Source organism: Tachyglossus aculeatus, chromosome 16 (genome assembly GCF_015852505.1).
Source record: "Tachyglossus aculeatus isolate mTacAcu1 chromosome 16, mTacAcu1.pri, whole genome shotgun sequence".
Lineage (NCBI taxonomy): Eukaryota > Metazoa > Chordata > Mammalia > Monotremata > Tachyglossidae > Tachyglossus > Tachyglossus aculeatus.
In genome coordinates this window covers 36,067,802-36,086,954 of record NC_052081.1, presented here as the reverse complement: position 1 = coordinate 36,086,954, position 19,153 = coordinate 36,067,802, and the positions used below count along the sequence as shown (strand labels likewise).

General features: G+C 44.6%; 1 protein-coding gene across 4 annotated transcripts in view; it reads right to left on the bottom strand.

The window, feature by feature from the left end:
* NT5C2 (5'-nucleotidase, cytosolic II) overlaps nt 1-19,153 on the bottom strand; it is a 79,439-nt gene that overhangs the window by 7,954 nt on the left and 52,332 nt on the right. For all 4 annotated transcript variants that reach the window (XM_038757695.1, XM_038757696.1, XM_038757697.1 and 1 more), the window contains 8 exons: nt 13,086-13,203; nt 11,184-11,279; nt 5,788-5,879; nt 5,592-5,649; nt 4,399-4,492; nt 3,565-3,618; nt 3,011-3,094; nt 1,673-1,714 (listed from right to left, as the gene is read on the bottom strand). In XM_038757695.1, the coding sequence (XP_038613623.1) occupies nt 1,673-1,714; nt 3,011-3,094; nt 3,565-3,618; nt 4,399-4,492; nt 5,592-5,649; nt 5,788-5,879; nt 11,184-11,279; nt 13,086-13,203 (638 nt within the window). The remainder of the gene's footprint in view (nt 1-1,672; nt 1,715-3,010; nt 3,095-3,564; nt 3,619-4,398; nt 4,493-5,591; nt 5,650-5,787; nt 5,880-11,183; nt 11,280-13,085; nt 13,204-19,153) is intronic.

Genomic DNA, 19,153 nt, shown 5'->3' with positions numbered 1-19,153 from the left:
CAAGCGCTTAGTACAGTGCTCTGCACACAGTAAGCGCTCAATAAATACGATTGATTGATTGATTGATTGCTATCCCAGTCCCCAGTGGTTTAGAACAGGACACAAACAACTGCAGAAATGTGTCTGTGGGAGGCAGAACTGCAGGGTTGACTTGGGAAGGCAAAATAACATTAGAATGAACAGATGCGGTGGAAAATTCTGGCCGCTGTATTGGAGAAACAAAGCACCCCTGGGACCCAGAAGCTGCAGCTCGCCTTGCACGCAATCTGAATCCAGCACCCATCACTGCGGTTAGCAGCAGTTTGGGGTGGGGGTGACGACCCAGGGACATCAAGATTGCAGAAGTTGTGACATCAGAGAACCTCAGCTGAGGGGAAACTCACTGAAGAGTAATCATCGAATCACTGGAAATTTTTGGGTCTAAACAGCCAATCATCATCATCAATCGTATTTATTGAGCGCTTACTGTGTGTGCAGAGCACTGTACTAAGTGCTTGGGAAGTACAAGTTGGCAACATATAGAGACAGTCCCTACCCAACAGTGGGCTCACAGTCTAAAAGACACCACCAGGACTGACTTTAGCGAGACTAAATTCTACATTACGGTCTCTACCGCTACTGGAATGCTTCCACCCTTATTTTACTGTATTAAATATTAAGTTGCAAAATCACCGAGAAGGGCCAAGGCCTATCAGGTACAGGCCTGTAAAGCTGAAGCAGAGGCAAGGAAATCAAGCAGTCACTTCTTCCTTCATCAGTAGTATTTACTTAGCTCTGCGTGCAGAGCACAGTATTAAGCAGCTTGACCCATGTCAGGAACGGGTGCATAGGTGCACAACCATTTCTTCCTACGCTGAATCACCCCCACACCAACTTGTGGATTGGGTTATATCGGAACAGACTCGTGCTGTGGGAAGCACGCTCCCTGATTTTTCCATCGTGTTAGATCCAAGTTGGGCAATGAAAACACACGCTATAGGAGAACAGGGCGTACCAAGTTGTCACTCTCCCAAGCTAGACTGTGAATGGAAAGCCAGTAAATTACTGATTCACCCCTACCGTGACATAGGGGAAGGGCCGAGGCATTTCTCTCTAGGCCTAGGCAGAGTGGTTTGAAAGATTAGGAATGTCCACCTAATCAACACTCGGGCCTGAATTTTTTTTAAAACTAAGTCCAGATAAATGTCAGGCATGAGGTGTCCTGTGCTAAGTATGAATGCCAAATGCTTCCCGGCCTGAAACTCAGCGGCTGAGCAGTGTGTCGGGAGGCAGATCCCAGAAACAATTAAGCAGTTTCAATATACCATGGGAAATTTCCTCATTTCTGTCAACAGATCTAATGTCCCCTTCACTTGAAAGGGGATTCTGTCCTCCATAAAACGTCTCCAGTTTTATTTGGAAGTGATGTCCAGGTTTGGGTTTCAGATACCAGCTTTAATACCACTTTAATATCTATCTTAATACTGGTGCCAGTGTCAGTCTGGCACCAGGGTTGCTGTGGGACTCAGGGCTCAGACTCAGATGAAAGGATCTTCTTAGATCCAATGCCTTTCTCGGGTTGGGCCAGACTGGGCCCAGGGAGAAGCCTGGCTATCCCCCTGCTTTACTTCCAAATCTGGGGAAAAGCAAGTCATTAATTTTAGCAGCAGTGAATAGAAGTCATATACTGTACCTTGGGGCCGTGTGGGAAATCGAACAAATAAGTCATAATTTTCTGGGAAAGAGAAAAAAAAAACAACAAAAGACAGGTCATACGATCTTTTTTCAAAGTCATATGATGTATTTCTGGGGAAGCAGCATGGCCTAACAGATAGAGCACAGGCCTGGGAGTTGGAAGGTCGTGGGTTCTAATCCTCGCTCTGCTACTTATCTGCTGTGTGACCTTGGGCGAGTCATATCACCTCGCTGGGCTTCAGTTACCTCATCTATAAAACGGGGATTGAGACTGTGAGCCCTATATGGGGCAGGGGCTGTGTCCAACCTGATTTGCTTGTATGCATCCCAGTGCTTAGTACAGTGCCTGGTACATAGTAAGAGCTTAACAAATACCCCGATTATTATTAGTAGGCTCTGTATGCAAACATCACCACTACTGGCTTGCAAAAAACGGTTGGTGAATACAGTGGTGGCTGTGGATAGAACCAAAATTGGGTAATAAGGGAAAATGCATTCCACAGTACTAAATGTCTAAGTCACTGGTATCTAAAGGCCCATCATAAGGGTGAAAGGGGAGGGATTGGAAAGTGGCCATCAGAATCCTAAAAAGAGTCTTCCTGTTAGTCAGAAATTCCCTAGAGAAGAAGGGAATTTGAAGCTAGAGTCTGTGTGGAGGCCTTAATGGGCTAAACCTCACTGAATCACATCCAGATCTAGAATCTCAAACAAGTTCTGTGGGAGAGGGCTTAAAAGACCCTCCCTTAAACCTGGAAAGTGAATAGCTCTGCGGGGCTCCACAGTCGGTGTTGAAGAATCCATCCACATCAACTCGGACAGATTTTGAACAGACAGAGCCACTGCCTAGCGTTTCTCCAACCAAACTTCAAATTTCAGGGTGGTCTGGCACAAAACCTGACCTTAATCTATACCATTCCCTTCTCCTCTTCAAGTGAAAAGGCAACAAGCTGCCCTCTCGGTAATAATGATTGGAGTGTTTGTTAAGCGCTCACTCTGTCAAGCGTGATACCGAACGCTGGGGTAGACACAGTAGGAGGGAGAACAGGTTCTGAATCCCCCATTTTGCAGCTGAATGAACCGAAGCACAAAGAAGTGACTTACTCAAGGTCACCCAGCTGACAAATGGCCGAGCTGGGATTCGAACCCTGGTCCTCTGATTCCCAGGCCCACGCTCTTTCCAGTAGGCCACGCTGCTTCTCCAAGTTAGCAGCTGCTTTTGGGACTTAGGGAAAACCAAATGACCACTATCTACTTTCACAATTCTCACAACACACTTATGACGTCTACCTTCCTTCTGTGAACACACAGGCCGACCGACAGTCCAGGCAGCACTTACATCAGTGTATTTGTAGTCACTGTTTGTGGCGAGAAACACCTTTCCGACTTCCTTCATTCGGCTCAGCAGCAAGGGCAGCTTTCCCTGCAGGGAAGAGCGACGATCGGAAACATTATCACTTGGATAACGGGTCAAGTTTAATGACAGTCTTCCATTCATGCGCAGCAGCTGATGCTGAGAAAGCAAATGGTGACTGATTTTCCTTTCTCAAGTGTACAATAAGTTTGGAGACTCTCGGTATAAATACTGTACCGCATGAATTTTTACAGCTAAGACTAAGAAACCTTTTTCCCTGGTTACTGCATTCTAACTGGCTGGCTCAGGACCTTCTCATTCAAGGAGAGCGATCCTCCTGCTTGTTGGTTTATCAATCAATCAATTAATCGTATTTATTGAGCACTTACTGTGTGCAAAGCACTGAACTAAGTGCTTGGGAAGTCCAAGTTGGCAACATATAGAGACATTCCCTACCCAACAGTGGGCTCACAGTCTAAAAGGGGGTTTATGGTAATTGCATGACGCTGCACAGTACTGCTAATTAGGTTTGCACTTACGTCTTTCACCACGTATTTCTCCAGATTCTCAACTGTCTTTTCCTTGAGGGATCCCTGAAAGAGAAACAGTAGGAAGACTGAGAGTATGGCTATATATAACTCCTTATTAAGAGTGGGATTTCTGAGGAAAGGTTCTTCCACCAACCACCCCAAATTGATAGTTTAGGCATTTACAAGCCAGGAAAGTAGCTGAACCACAGGGAAGGGAGACCAGTACTTAGACTGTGAGCCCCATGAAGGACGGGAAACTTGAATAACTTGAATCGACGCCAGCACTTAGAACTGTGCTCAACGCAGAGGAAACACTTAAATACCATAATTATTTAGAAGCCAGACACTGCAAGAATTACAAAAAAAACCCCCCAAACCCCACTTCCCTTATAAAATAACATTCACCTTTATTTCTACTTTACCAGGAAATCAAAATGCACATCACACTTTATCCAAAGAAGTAGTCTGTGACAAATGCAAATTGCATATTCCTTTCTAAACTTGCTTCATGGCAGGAAACCCAAGGAAGCCCCTTGTTCCCCATTAATGTACCAAATTCACCAACAGAAGTGTAGGGGGGGAATAACTTTTTTAAGAGCAAGTCAGAATCCCAAACCCACCCTCCTTGGAAAGCAATTGCAAGGAAAACTGAGATAACAGTAGACACTAGGGAAAGCACATTTCCAGATTTGAGGTTAAGCCATTCTGAAAAAAACGCAGTTTACTGTGGGGACAACGGATGGCAAATCCAGGTCTTTACACAAGAAAAGAATTCTGCTTTGTTGGCCTCTTGAGGCCTGAAGTTTGTCTCCCGGAAGGGATAAGAGGGACTGCCAAAGATACCTTGTAGTGAACCCAATCAACAGCATCTCGCACGTCCTGGAACATACTCCGGAAGGACATAAAGAGGTCACCATCTTTGAAGCCGGTGTCACAGCTGTTGGAAACGGAAAGAGATGTGACAGGGAGCACGAAGAAGACTTAAGCGAAATACATGTCACAGTTCAGTCTGGGGAGACCCAAAGGTTGAAATGTCATGCAGCTAAAGGCTGTTGAAAACTTGAAAACAGTTCTCCCTAATACGTCCTTCCCAAGCGCTCTCTAAAGTGCTCTGCACACTGTAGGCGCTCAATAAATACCACTGATTAACCGACCACCAAAATTCAACAGCACTCGTTATTTTCATCAACAGGCCAACCGGAGAAGTGGGTTAAGGAGGGCACTACGAACACCAAATTTTTCCAGACATGTCAGAAACATTCATTTGGCCCTTTGAGGAAAAGGACTCTCAACCTCAAGCCTGGGTACCATTACAGACATCTGGGGCTTTGAAAACTGATAATCTCCACTTTTCCTAGGCTCCTTTCACTGATGCGCCTCTGGCCCGGTCCCCTTGTTCACTGCCACCCTCCTGCCCACCACCGATAAGAACTCAGCCCCGCGAAGCGTTGCTTCCTTCCTGACCTCGCAATGGCTTAGGGAGTTTGCAGTTGACTAGCTGGGTAATGAAATGGCACAGCCCACCCTGGCCAAGAGCGCTACGAGGATGGAAAAAGTTTCTTTTTTCTTCTACTTCTCGGCACAGGGGGGGAGCAGTGCTGGGTTCTGGCTCAAATCTTGCCCCCCCTGGGAATGAGAGCAAATTCCCGCCACCGGCTGGCTGTCGGGTAGCTGGTTTGAAACGAGTTGGGGGTTTCAGTGCAATTCGGCTCAGACGGATAACCACATCACACAAACCTCCCACTCGGTTGGCACAATTAGCACCTCTGCTGGCCGTCTTCATTCCCGGGAGAAGCCAAATAGAAGTGGTCCCTTCCGAACATGACTGCAGCACACTGGCAAGGAGAGGGAGCCCCGTGGTAGGCGAAAGCCTGCAAGGAGCTGCTGGTGCCGTCCCATCTCTCAGGCGGGCAATCTGGCATCTTTCACTAGCACTACATTAGCTTCAGAAAAGCAGAGAAAACCTACAATGGCCAGTCCTCGGAAACCCTGGACGTCAATTAGAAAAGTCAACGGAGAGAAACCAGAGAGCATACCTGGTGTACCTGTCACAGTGAGTAAAAAAGTCTACCAGGCAGGCCAAGAGGTAGGTCTCTAAAAGTGAAGAGCAAACATTCGGTTAGGGAGCGAGTACAAGATGAGATTCAAATGCTTGAGCTCGCTAGCGGGGCATGGAGATGCGCAGGAGAATGAGGCAACGTGCCAGGGAATGGAATCTGAGCAGAAGCCTACCTGGTAGGTTGAACAGGGTGTTTAGAATGTAAAAACGATCGGTGTCATCTCGCTGAATAAATTTGTTTGGGTACTGCTCCCGGGTTTCTGGCCTGAGAGAAAACAAACAAGCACTGAAATAACATGGGCCGATTTGCCAGAATATGCCTTGGCATGGAAGTAGTTTGGTGGGGCTGTAGCAAAAATATACTTCCCCCCTCCCGCCCAAGATGGGGAAAAATGCAGCCGCTCTCTCCAGAGTGAATCAAAATAACTGCGATCCTTGTCCATATTTGTGCTCAAGAACCCTCAGTGAAAATATTTGGTATTCTGGGTTGGACGCTACAGGGGGGCCCAAACCCAATTTGGGAATTGAAATCCATTTTCATTCTTATGGGTCTTCTATGGAAAGAAGATTTCCTCTCAGAAAAACCTAGCTCCCCTGGCCCCCCCCTTCTCTACTGGTTTGTGATGAGGACTGTGTACGGGCCTCTGTGATGTGAGTGACTGTCCCACTCAATCAGAAGGCACCTATTTGTTCCAAGCAGCAAAGCTAATCTTGAAACCACACACAGTAGTAGCCTGTCTCCAGAGCACCGAATTTTATTCATGAAGTCCGAAGTCACTTTTCCTTGTTCCTATTTTTTAGAAACATTTTCAGCCACAGAATATCTGATTGTTGGAATGCCAGAACCAAAAAGAAAAAATTACAGGAGCAGCGTGATAATGTATAAAGCATGGGCCTACGAGTCCGAAGGACCTGTGTTCTAATCCCAACTCTGCCTCTTCTCTGCTGTGTGACCTTGGGCAAATCACTTAACTTCTCTGTGCCTTAGTTACCTCATCCATAAAATGGGAATTAAGACTGGGAGCCCCATGTGGAACAAGGACTTTGTCCAACCTGATTAACTTGTATCTAGTCCAGTGTTTAGAACAGTGCTTGGCACATAGCAAGCACTTAACAAGTACCGTAATAATAATGATAATTATTATTATTAAAGATTTGTGGATGTCCTAGAAGTGATAACGTATGAAACCACAATTTAGTGAAGTTTGGTTTCTCAGGTCAGTATCCCTTACCAACTGACAAAAATGGGGATATAATCCAGTTTACCCAAAATTCTTTTTATTCTGTGGACACCGCCTCCCTAATATGTTTCCAACACCCAGAGACAAAATGTTACTACTTTATTCATTCATTCATTCAACCGTATTTATTGAGCGCTTACTGTGTGCAGAGCACTGTACTAAGCACTTTTATATTTTCTGTTACAATTATTCAATTCCTCCCGAGTCCTTATTGATGCTGCATGAAAAACTGAAGTAGTTCTGGAAGCCAAATTAGGCAGTTTATTGTCTATCTAGTCTTTAACATTTCTCTCATATCTGTTATTTATTTAATATATCATAAATACATTTCATATTTATTTCAACTGAAACTAAGTAGAAAAACTTCACCAGCTTCTCTGAAACAGTTTCGGTGGCAATGCCTTTTTTTTAAAATATATATCAGACTCCATTCTGACATCACAAACTCCTTTGAGTCTGATTCCAGACAGTGCAACAGTTGGAATTGAAGTCTCTGACACCAGATACTTCAGCTGCATTAACACTATGTCCAACAATGCTCAGATTTCCATAGTAAGAGTAGAGTGAATGACACAGCCCCAAATTGATATATCTGGAAGCACCTACAGTGGTGTTTGCACCTTTCCACATTTTCCCCTTGCGTAACACGGAAGGCTGATGGCTTCGGCATAACTCTGGGAATCAGACCACCTGGATTCTGGCCCCAGCTCTGGCATTTTGCAGGAATGAAGGCCAGCTGAGGCTATGCGATCAGTGGTGAAGGTTTCTGACAGAAGACACACCTATAAGCCTAGTAAGAATTCTGAAAAATAGCTGGTTAATAGGGGCAGCAAAGACCTGTAGCAAGGGAAGTGTCTACCAACTCTGTTAATTGTACTCTCCCAAGTGCTTAGTAGAGGGCTCTGCACCACAGTAAGCGCTCAGTAAATACCACTGATTGATTGATCAGTGGCTTCTACGGCCACTACCTGTTGGGTTATGAAGCTACAGTACGGCATCAGTTCTAAGTTACGGTCTCTTGGGCCACATATGGGCACTACATGTTAAAAAACCTTTATGTTTCTGAAATCCTCGTAAGAGAACATTACCAATATCTTGTTCTCCCCAACCACACAATAAGAGGGCCAACTCCTACCTGAGAAATGCCAGATTCAAGAAGTTTAGGTGGGGGGACAAGAGATAGAAAACTGTGGACACTGCCTCCCTAATATGTTTCCAACACCTGGAGACAAAATGTTACTATTTTATTCATTCATTCATTCAATCGAATTTATTTATTTATTTATTTTTTATTATATCTATTGATTGATTGATTGATAGACCTTTCCCCTCTAATACTCTATTAGAGGCATCTTGTCCACAAATTTATCCAACTCCTCCTTGAATTTCCTGGTCTTTTCTGCCTGCACGATTTTCTCAAAGTACACCTTTGAGAGCATTTGGGCAACCTCTGTAGCGTTTTCACTACCACACCCCCAGTTCTGCTAGAACAAAATGTCTCCATTATGCGTTTGGGCTAAAATCAGATGTCAGGCTCAAGGAATGTTTTTCTGACAACGTGCATCCGTCCAGGCACAGCGTGATGTGGTTCAGAAGGGAGCTGGGGCATGGAGTTGGACACGGTATGGAAAATTGGAACAGGGTGAGTCTTCCTTATCACGAGGTTCCTTCTGAAGAAAGTAAACTCTTGTGTAGTAGGAGAAATGGGTGTGTGCACTATGAATGGGGAGGAGCCAAGAGCCTGGAAAACCATCTCAAGGGAATTCTCAGAGGATAAAGGAGAAAAGCCGACCCAATGTGTATGAGACCAAACAGCTGCATTGAATTCACATGAATTCCAGATTAAATTAAAATCAATGGCATTTATCCAGCACTTATTGTGTGCAGAGCACTGTACTAAGCAAATGGGTGAGCACAGTACAACAGAGTTTGTAGACACATTCCCTGCCTACAAGGAGTTCACAATCTACAGGGGGAGAGAGTCATTAAAATAAAATAAAATAATAAGCAAATAAACCCAGTTGTTCTGTGCTAGATCAATGCTTAACCCATCCCGGAATACTGTCTTCGGCAGTGGTAACAGACATCCGACTGCATGACCAGGGAACGGACCTGCTTAGCACTTTGACTTTTCCCCTCTAATACTCTATTAGAGGCATCTTATCCACAAATTTATCCAACTCCTCCTTGAATTTCCTGGTCTTTTCTGCCTGCACGATTTTCTGGGGAAGCAAATTTCCTGTCTTACCACGCTCTGTGTGTGAAAGCTTCTTCAATCTTTTGATTTAAACCTTCAAGCTGCAATGGGTGACTCCTTGGGATCTGGTGAACAATTCTAGGTTTACTCTGGCCTCAACCTTTTTTTTTTATGGCATTTGTTAAGTGCTTACCACGTCCCAGGCACTGTACTAAATGCTGGGGTAGATACAATTTAGTCAGGTTGAACACAATCCCTGTTCCACGTAGGGCTCACGGTCTTAATCTCCATTTCACAGATGAAGTAAGTGATGCACAGAGAAGTTAGGTGACTTGACCAAAGTCACACAGCAGAGACAGGAAAAGAACCCAGACCTGTGCTCTATCCACTAGGACCACCTTCGTGATTTTTGTAAACTTCCACCACGTCCCCACTCACCCTGCATCTTTCCAAACTGAAGAATCCTTGTCTTTACAGACGGGCGTCAGGCAGAAACAGTTCCACACCCGATGCCCTTTTCTACTATCCTTCTTCAGCTCCGGCGTGATGCGGTGAACAGAAATAGCCACAGGGTTCCAGGTGTTGGCAAATAACGACTGAACTACATTTTTGTTTTGGTTCATTTGCTATCCTCTTCCTAATGCTGCCTAGCATTTCCCTTGGCTTTTGCCTACTGGCACAACTGCTGACCCTTTAAAGGTCCCTCGTGCCCTGCCAAGGCACACAAAATAGTTATTTTGGGGTTCCTTTTAGTGTCTCTCGTGCTCTGCCAAGGCACATAAAATAGTTATTTGGGGGCTCCTTTTAGAGGCTTCTATCCGGGAGTATGTGCAGGCAGAGTCAAAAAGGCCATTTGCATGGAGGCCCTTGAAACCCACGGCAGTCACCAACTCGTACACTGCTTTTTAAGAAAAACGAATCACTGAAAACTCAAGGACTTCTGTAGGTCGGGTGACAAGAAGACACTACTTAAATCTCTTTTACGGAATAAATCCAGAAAAATCCCCAACCCCACCTTTCCTCTTACCAGTCCAAAGCACTTCACGGTGCATTTTCTCAGGACAGCAGGGAGGAGTTACTGTTGCCATTTTACAGAGAGAGAAGGCTCAAGCACCAAGGGACTTGGTTGTTTCCTAGGGAGTCATAGTTAGCGGCACTAGAATTCAGGGTTCCTGAGTCCAAATCCAGTTACCCTCCCTCTAGACAACACTGTTCTCCCAAAAGCAAAGCTAACGTAATTCAAATACTAGCCCATCTGTAAGCTAAATCTGCTTCAAATCTGAGGGAATGCTCCGTAAACTTCGAAATGCTATTGATTTCTAGACGGTGAGTCCACTGCAGAACCAAATCATTGCCACGCACAATAGAATGTGGAAACGTCATCAAAAACAAAACACATCAGACTGCTCTCAAAAGGTCAATCAGTCCAATCATATTTATTGAGTGCTTACTGTGTGCAGAGCACTGTGCTAAGCAGTTGGGAGAGTACAATATTACAATTTAACAGGCGTATTCCCTGCCCACAATGAGTTTACAGTCTGGTACCCTACTAACAATCCTCCTACATCGCACTACTGCATAATGTCAAAACATCTCTGTGCCAACTTGTACTTCCCAAGTGCTTAGTACAGTGCTCTGCACACGGTAAGCGCTCAACATATACGACTGAATGAATGAATGGATGCTTTAGAAGATGGGCAAAAATACTCCTTGTTTACTGTCAATTTAAGGTGGTGTCTTCAAACACAAACTGGATCGTTAACCAAGATACAAAATTAAACACGCAAAATTTACTCTCAATGGCAGCTGAATTCCCTAATTATCATTCCTGGGAAATGAATTGAGAACAGATGTTCTGCTTCGTTCTATGTTATATTTTGCCCAGAGGAATAATCAGTGGTATCTTTGAGCACCTATTCTGATCAGGAAGTTAGCCTGGGCACCTACTTTTTGCTGAACGTGGTCCCGGTGCTTGAGGAGGTATAATACGAGTGATGAACCCGGGGCCTCAGGGCCAAGCCCACGGAAGTCAAAAGAACAATTGGTTGTAAGTGATGTCACGTACACGTTGCTCCATTCTTGACTGGCTCTCTAAAGATGACAGAACTAACATTAGGGCTTTAGGACTTACCCTCGTATGAAGTTAAATCCGTGTGCACAGACCAACAGGTTTCCATATGCGTCGACTTTCAACAGGTTTCCATACAGTGTGTCAAACACCAGCCCCCTAAATAAAAATGAAGGCAATGAAGACTTTAAATGACAGAGAGAGGAAAAATGAGACCTACTCACAACGTCACAGACCATCAATGCCCCCCATCCCATGGCATAGGGGTATTAAAATAGGACAGCTGTCAAAAGAAACTCAGTTACATCTAAACCTGAAAGAAGCCCAGTTTAAAAAAAAAAAGACTGGGTAGCCAGAATCTTCAGATTTGATTCCACAGCACCCAAAAAGGATTTGTACCATCAGACCAATAATAATAATGATAATAACGATACTTGGATTTGCATCCTTTAGCAAACCCACAGACCTTATGTATATATCCAATACTTATTTATATTAATGTCTTTCTCCCCCTCTAGACTGTAAAGTCTATTACACTGTACAATCCCAAGCATCATCATCATCATCATCAATCGTATCTATTGAGCGCTTACTATGTGCAGAGCACTGTACTAAGCGCTTGGGAAGTACAAATTGGCAACATATAGAGACAGTCCCTACCCAACAGTGGGCTCACAGTCTAAAAGGGGGAGACAGAGAACAAAACCAAACATACTAACAAAATAAAATAAATAGAATAGATATGTACAAGCGAAATAAATAAATAAATAAATAGAGTAATAAATATGTACACACATATATACATATATACAGGTGCTGTGGGGAAGGGAAGGAGGTAAGATGGGGGGATGGAGAGGAACATTTAGCAAGCATTTAGTACAGGGCTGTGCACACAGTAAGCGCTCAATAAATACAAGTGAATGAATAATAATTGTGGTTTTTGTTAAGCGCCGCTATGTATCAAGCGCTGTACTAAGCACTGGGGCAGATACAAGATATAGTCAGGTCGGACACATTCCCTGTAATCCACCTGGAGCTTGTAGTCAAAGGAAGAGGGAGAACAGGTACTGAATCCCTATTTTACAGATGAGGAAACTGAGGCACAAAGCAGTAAAGGTCACACAGCAAAGAAATGGTAGACCTGGGACCTAAACCCAGGTCCTCCGAGTCCGAGGCCTGAACTTTTTCCGCTAGGCCTGCAATATTTTACCATCATCATCACCAATACCTTACCACAGTGTTCTGTATTGTACACTCAAATACTTAGTACAGTGCTCTGCACACAGTAAGCATTCAATCAATACCATTAACTGATTTACTATCATGAATGAGGTGGCCCTTCTGACCACTGGACACCAAACCTGTTTCCAGCAGACTGTCATACTTGAGTCTTTCATCCGTTCAGAATAAGCTCTTTCCATCTGCTGCCCCAAACATGGCTCGGTTTGCTTTCAGTTTGTTTCCTTCTTTTTGCACTGAATTTGTATTTGTCTAGTAAGTTTATTTCTCCATTTGGAGACAGAAATTAAATGAAACCCTTTTAGGTTTCATTTAATTTTAAGTTTCATGGCTTGTGAGTCAGAGGGCATGGGTTCTAATCCCGCCTCTGCCACAAGTCTGCTGCGTGACCCTGGGCGAGTCACTTTAATTTCTCTGGACCTCAGTTACCTCATCTGTAAAATGGGGATTAAGACTGTGAACCCTATGTGGGAAACGGGCTGAGTCGATCAAATTATCTTGTATCTAGTCCAGGGCTTAGGACAGTGCTTAGCACAGAGTAAGCATTTAACAAATACCACAATTATTATTATTACATGACAGAGAGAATATTTTAGTTGGAAACCTGCAAATCCCATGGTAAGACACAGTCAACATTGCAAAAAGGAAAAAAAGATACTTTTCTTTCGGGGCTGTAAAACTGTCAAATTAATAGGAAAACCCCACCAAAATTCCATCTTGGGTTACCTGGTAGGGAAAGCAGGATCATAGACAAAACTGAGCAGCTCCTGAGGATAGCCGATAGAAACCAATCTTTCAACGGTCAGGTCGAAGCCAAGAGATTCATATTCGGGGGATTTATACACTGCAAGAGAAGAGTTTTTGATTAGTCAACACTGAAGAAAGCACAAGGCAAATTAAAATTACTGGCTCCTCTCTCACTATAATCCTTCTCCGAGTTCATCATTTTTCTTCTTCCACCCCACCTTCCACTGATTTAATATTTACTGGGTGGAAGGAATTCGGTTAGTAAATGTGGAATTGCAGCAGACATTCAGCTCAGCTCTTTACATTAGAGAAACTTACTGCGAACATCGACTTTACTTAGCTTCTCTTCTCCCTCTCCCCTAGAATCACACTGAAAACAATAGTCCTCATAAGACTGAGGGAACCTTTTTGTGCATTATTTAGGAGTTCCTCAGTTGAAACCAGATCATTTTAACAGACTTTAAACTTCCCTCACATCTGTTTTACAGTCTGATCCTATCAGCCTGTCCTTTGCATTTGGCAAGTTAAAGCCTTTTTCGATCGGCAATCCACATAGTACAGTGATCTGCACATAGTAAGCGCTCAATAAATACGATTGATGATAAAATGATCAGACGTGTAAAATACATTTAAAAACCATTATCACTGTAGTTGGTTATCCAAACCAGTTTGCCTAGAAATTGGCTTTCTCCGAACTGGATTTGTTTAACCGGGCCTTATTAGACGGTGTCTAAGAGTCGGTACTCTTATTTGTATGGAGTCTGGGTACGACTACCAAGTTATAAACTGAACCATTACTGGACATGAAATCACCGCATCCAATGCAGCACGGACTGATTTTCGGCCCGGGAAAAATGGTGGCATGTCGAAGTTGGGGAAAACCTAAATCGGAACAATTGGTGCTGATGGCAGTATCAAAGAAATCATTTTCAGTCCTAAAGGACTTGAAAGAAAGCTCTCCCTTTAGTCCCACCTCATGACAACGGCTCGACTAAGCTCGCCCTCTAGGCCGTAAGCACACTGTGGGCAGGGAATGTGTCTGTTTATTGTTGTATTGTATTCTCCCAAGAGCTCAATAAATACAACTGACTGACTATGCTGCACACTGCCTGAGAGCAGCAGCACATCCCCTTAACATCCTGACCAATGTTTAGTGTGCTGCGCACAGTAGAGCTCAATAAATACGATTGAATGAACACTGGGGTCCTCTCGATGGCCACTTACTCCCTTCCCCCCCAACCAAATACTTCACTGCCTTCTAATAGGTTATTTCATTGCAATTCATATATTTTTTTAACCTGGTGAGACACCCCTTTGATAGGTCCCTGTTACACTGTGCTCTCCCAAATGCTCAGCCCAGTGCTCTGCACAAAGTCGCACTCAACAGATCCCACTGACTGATGGGTGTTTAGAGAGTTTGGGAGGTACGCGGGAGAAGCCAAGCCCACAAATGCTGAAAGCTGAAGGAGCTGCCTGTGGGCAGCCTTAGTGTGTGCTCAGGCTGGACCTGTGGGATCCTTGGCCCCAGCTCCTGGGGCACTGAAACAAAACCAGGACATGCTGAGCTGCATAGACCGTGCTCCTAGGGGGCAAGGGGCATGAGGATTTGGACCCAGAGTTAGCTTGCCCCTTCCAAACCTGTTCCAGGTACGTCCAATGGCCTCCCTGGAGTTCCCGCCACCCTAATGTACACATCCTTATACCCTACCATTTCTCCTATCTGTAATTTCCTTTAACGTCCGTCACTGCCTAGCTCCTTGTGGGTAGGGATCACATCTATTAGACTTTCCCAAGTGCTTAGTACAGTCCTCTATACACAGCAGGCACCCACAAAATACCACTAATGGATTGTTTATAGAATCCCAAGGAAAATAAACACATGGTCCACTTTGCCCACCTCCATCGCCCACGTATATAATGGTTGGTCCCTCTCCGTATGGCTATCTGACCCAAATTGTAAGCTAGTGGGAGGCAATCCGGAGCAAGAGAAATTCTCAAGAACTAAAAAATTCAGGAATAAAATCAAATCACCACTCATTTTACTCAAATCCTGGGCCCAGGGCCCATAAGACAACAAACCCCCACCATTTAGATGAAGAACGGGCTCATTTTCAGATCCTTAATTGCCTAGAAGATGTCCTGAGGGAGGTTGTCTAATAAATTAGGAAATACCCAGTGCTTATATAAAATGGCGCTTCTATTTTTTATGGTATTCTAAGCACTTATTACATGCTGGGCACTGCACTAGGTGCTGGGGTAGATACAAGATAAGCAGATTGGACAAATCCACGTCCCACAAGGGGCTCATAACTTTAATCCCCATTTTACAGATGAGGTAAACTGAGGCCCGGAGAAGTTAAGTGACTTGCCCAAGATCACACAGCAGACAAGTGGCAGAGCCGGGATTAGAACCCGGGTCCTCTGATGCCCAGGTCCGTGCTTTTTCCACTAGGCCAGGCTGCTTCTACTGCCTCAAAAATGTTTCACAGGAACGCTGGGAGAAAGGAAGCGATTGATTTAAAATTCCTCATATCAAAAGTGAAGATTTAAATTTAAAATTAAAAAAAAAATTTTAATTTAAAAAAAAAATTTTTTTTTTTAAATTTAAAATTCCTCATATCAAAAGTAAAGACCGAAACCGCACATGCAGCAAGCAGAAAAGGGGAAGATTTGTTCTGCATTAGAGAGAGGTTGGATCCAAGACCCAGCTGAGGCTGGTGACCAGGGGGTTGGAGGTTGGGAAGGAGTGCAGAGTGGGGAAGACTAAACACATAGATGTCCCTGGATTACTGGAATCCAGAGTCCTAACAGGGATATATAAACCTCAGCGCCCACGAGACATTCAACGCCTGGCCTCTATGCAGAAGAACCCAACCGCATCACCTGATTGGGACCTGGTTCTCCATCACTCTGGTCCTTCAGCCAGATCACTAAAGAGCTCTGCGGAAAATGAGGAAGAGGAAGAAGGAAGGGCGCGTGGGCTTACTGTTCGCTGGTCCGAACCCACCTAGCCTTTTTTTTTTTTTATCGGGTCAGACTGAGGCCTGGAGTCCAGGCCTGCAAGGTTCTACAGTGGAGATGCCGGATCAGATTCTTGGTGGTGGAAACACATTTCTCTCCGATTACCCTGACATTGTCCAAAATAAACTCGCCTTTAGTCACCGGTGGGAATAGATTTAGAGTTCAAGTTCCATTCTGACAACACCCCACGATGCAGCTAGCTCTATATTAACCAGAATGAGCTACGGGCTATTGACATTTTCTCATAAGCTCTACAGACCGTCATTTCGGTAACCCGATCACCCCATTTACTGGGCCTCTTCTTAAAAAAAAATACACAGCGCAGGGAGAACCGAGATGCTGAAAATACCTTGTCTCCGCCAGAAAGGGTCTGGCTTTTTTCCCCCTCTTACACTGTTGGATGAAGAGGGGCACTACTGTCACATCTGCAGGAATTTGCCAATGGAAAACAAGCACTCTTTCGGCAGTTCAGCAGAAACCCGCCCCCCGCCAACAAACTCTTGTTCGAGTCCTCCCATCCCGATCACAGCAAAGACGGCCTTTCGCAAGTATAGGTCACGGTGAATGCTACCAATTCAAGGCTTGTTCTGCTCAGGCTGTGGAACGGCCTGTCTCCGGCACAGCTGTGGGGTCTCTGATTTCAACTGCTCCCACGCACGGCTGAGGCAAACGAACGAGGCAGGGCCTAAAGCACAACCGTCAACGCGGGCTTTGTACCTCAAAACCCAAAATGCAAGGGGCTGGGGGGACCTAACCATTTTATCTTGGCTATTGGTTTTTCTTTTAACAGGATCCTCCAGGCTTCCCAAGTGGGCCCATGACCCAAAGACAAAGAGGGGAGTTATTTTAAAGGCCTGGGTTCCAAAACAGATGAAATACCTCAGCCACCGGGGCAGCACGCAGGGCTCTCTGGTTACTTAACTACTCTATAAAGAGAACAGCCAAAGCTTTGAAAACTGAAGCCGGTGATGGTGTTGAAAGGTAGCCTTTATGCTAGGATATGGAGGGAAACAAAATTATTTGGATATTCGACTAGGGGCATCGTGGAAGGGAAAGCCCTGGGTTCTGTTGAACCCCGGCTCGTGAGGGACCTGATTCGGCCCGGAAGCCACGACGGTGTGAGCGGGAAACCGAAGGGGGATGTCTGAAGCTCTTGTGCTTTTTCATCTAGTTTTTGTTTGTTTTTACCTTTGCTACCAAGACATTCTGGAGCAATTTCAAAGCCTTCGTGAAAATGGAAAGAAAACCCTCCTCAGAGGTTCCAGCCTATGCCCAGTGCTCCTGCCAAAGCTTTAACTCACATGAGGCAGATGCAGGTGCAGAGTGTCACTCCAGTCTTGAAGGAGTTACACTGGCTCTCCTGTTAAAAAACAAAAACACAAAAAACCAAGCTGGTTTTAAAACGGTTGCGACGGGCTGGCTCAGCGAAGGACCACCCGGAGGTGGTGTGATTCTGGAGCAGCAACGGCTGCTGCCCAAATGCCCACCAGACTCGGTCTGAGATCATCTGAGTTGGCCTTATCATTGTTTCCAAAATTCAGGATGGGAAGAGAAAATGTAGGTGCCTCTTTCTGTCCATGCACCTTGAATCTGGGGCACATGCCAAGCCGGGGCCTGGAATGGCAAGGCAGATTGCCCAGAAATAGAAGGCAAAATCTCATCAGTCTTCTCAGGCTCACCCTGCATTTTTAGGATTTTGCCAGGATGAGGATACAAAGGGACATTTTCTTTCACAGGCTAGCTTGGCTCTAGCCTAGAGACTGTAAGAAAGATTTAATTTAGGAAAACAAAGACTGTGGAAATTGATATCAGGGCAAGGTAGAATACCCTCATTTCATCTGGTCATCTCTCTGCTCCAGCAAAAAGAAATCCAGTTCCAAAAACGAATCACCAGTTAATTTCCCCTGCCTCCTATCCACCGAAGTTTAGTTGGGGCACACTTAGATGGCAGGCCGCTGCCAAACTCTTTTTCAAGTTTTTGGGAAGCATAGAGGAAAGAAATTATCAAAGAAGATGCATTTGGAAATCCGGTAGCCAGATTTGACCAGTGAAAAATGAACAGAGCCAGTTTTGCCGAGACCCATCTCCTCCGGTGTGGGCATAGCCAAGTGTTCAAAAAGCTGTGTCCTCGGAGTGGGAAAGAGACCCCAGAGGAACTAAAATGATCCCAAATCAATGGACAATACACTACTTGTCTTTTACTTTCAGGGAACAAGAATGTGGGGCTTGTACTTGGGAGGCTGAACAGCAAAGCAGGAAACTGGAATATTCTGGTTATTGCCTTCTCTATCTTGGAGCTGAGGTATAAAGGAAATTTGCACTGCTCTATATTTAAAGCAGGTTGTTTTACTTTGCAAAGTCAAAGATGTACCCAACTGTCAGAATTGAAAGATGACCAGAGATATAAAGGGTATCTGAACACACCCGTCTCTTAGAATTAAACACCCTAAAAAGTACTGAATAAAAGGTATTGAAGTCCTTAATCAGTATACTGAAATGATGCAAGGAGTCAAGACATTTAGAAACAGGGAAGAAACATGTTCTGAGACAGCATATCATTAAAAGAGGTCTACACCCCAAAGGATTTATTTTTAGACCCAAAGTCACAGCTGTTTAGCGGAAGAATGAGAAAGGCAGTCCCATATGGTACGTATCATTCCCAACCCATGGGGAGAGATGGGGTGGGATTCTAGAGATATATATCAATCCAATCCCAGGTGCCTGGGGAATTCACCTCCAAAGGATCAAAGATCATGTTCAGTCAGTTGTGAAGCCTCCAGGAGTCTAAGAAAGCATGAAAAAACAACCACCCTGAAATCTGAAAAGGATCAATAGGAACAGAGGAATTGATGCTCTAAGAACAAGAAGCGAATATGGCACGGGATTTAGAAGAGACTACAGGGATGATGTAAGATGCATTATCAAAGGACAAGAGTAGGAGGATTAATTGGAGGCATGTGGGAGAGCAGGAGCAGAGTCTGGAGAGCAAAGCAGCTGAAAACACACCAGGAGGGAGAAGCTCGAAT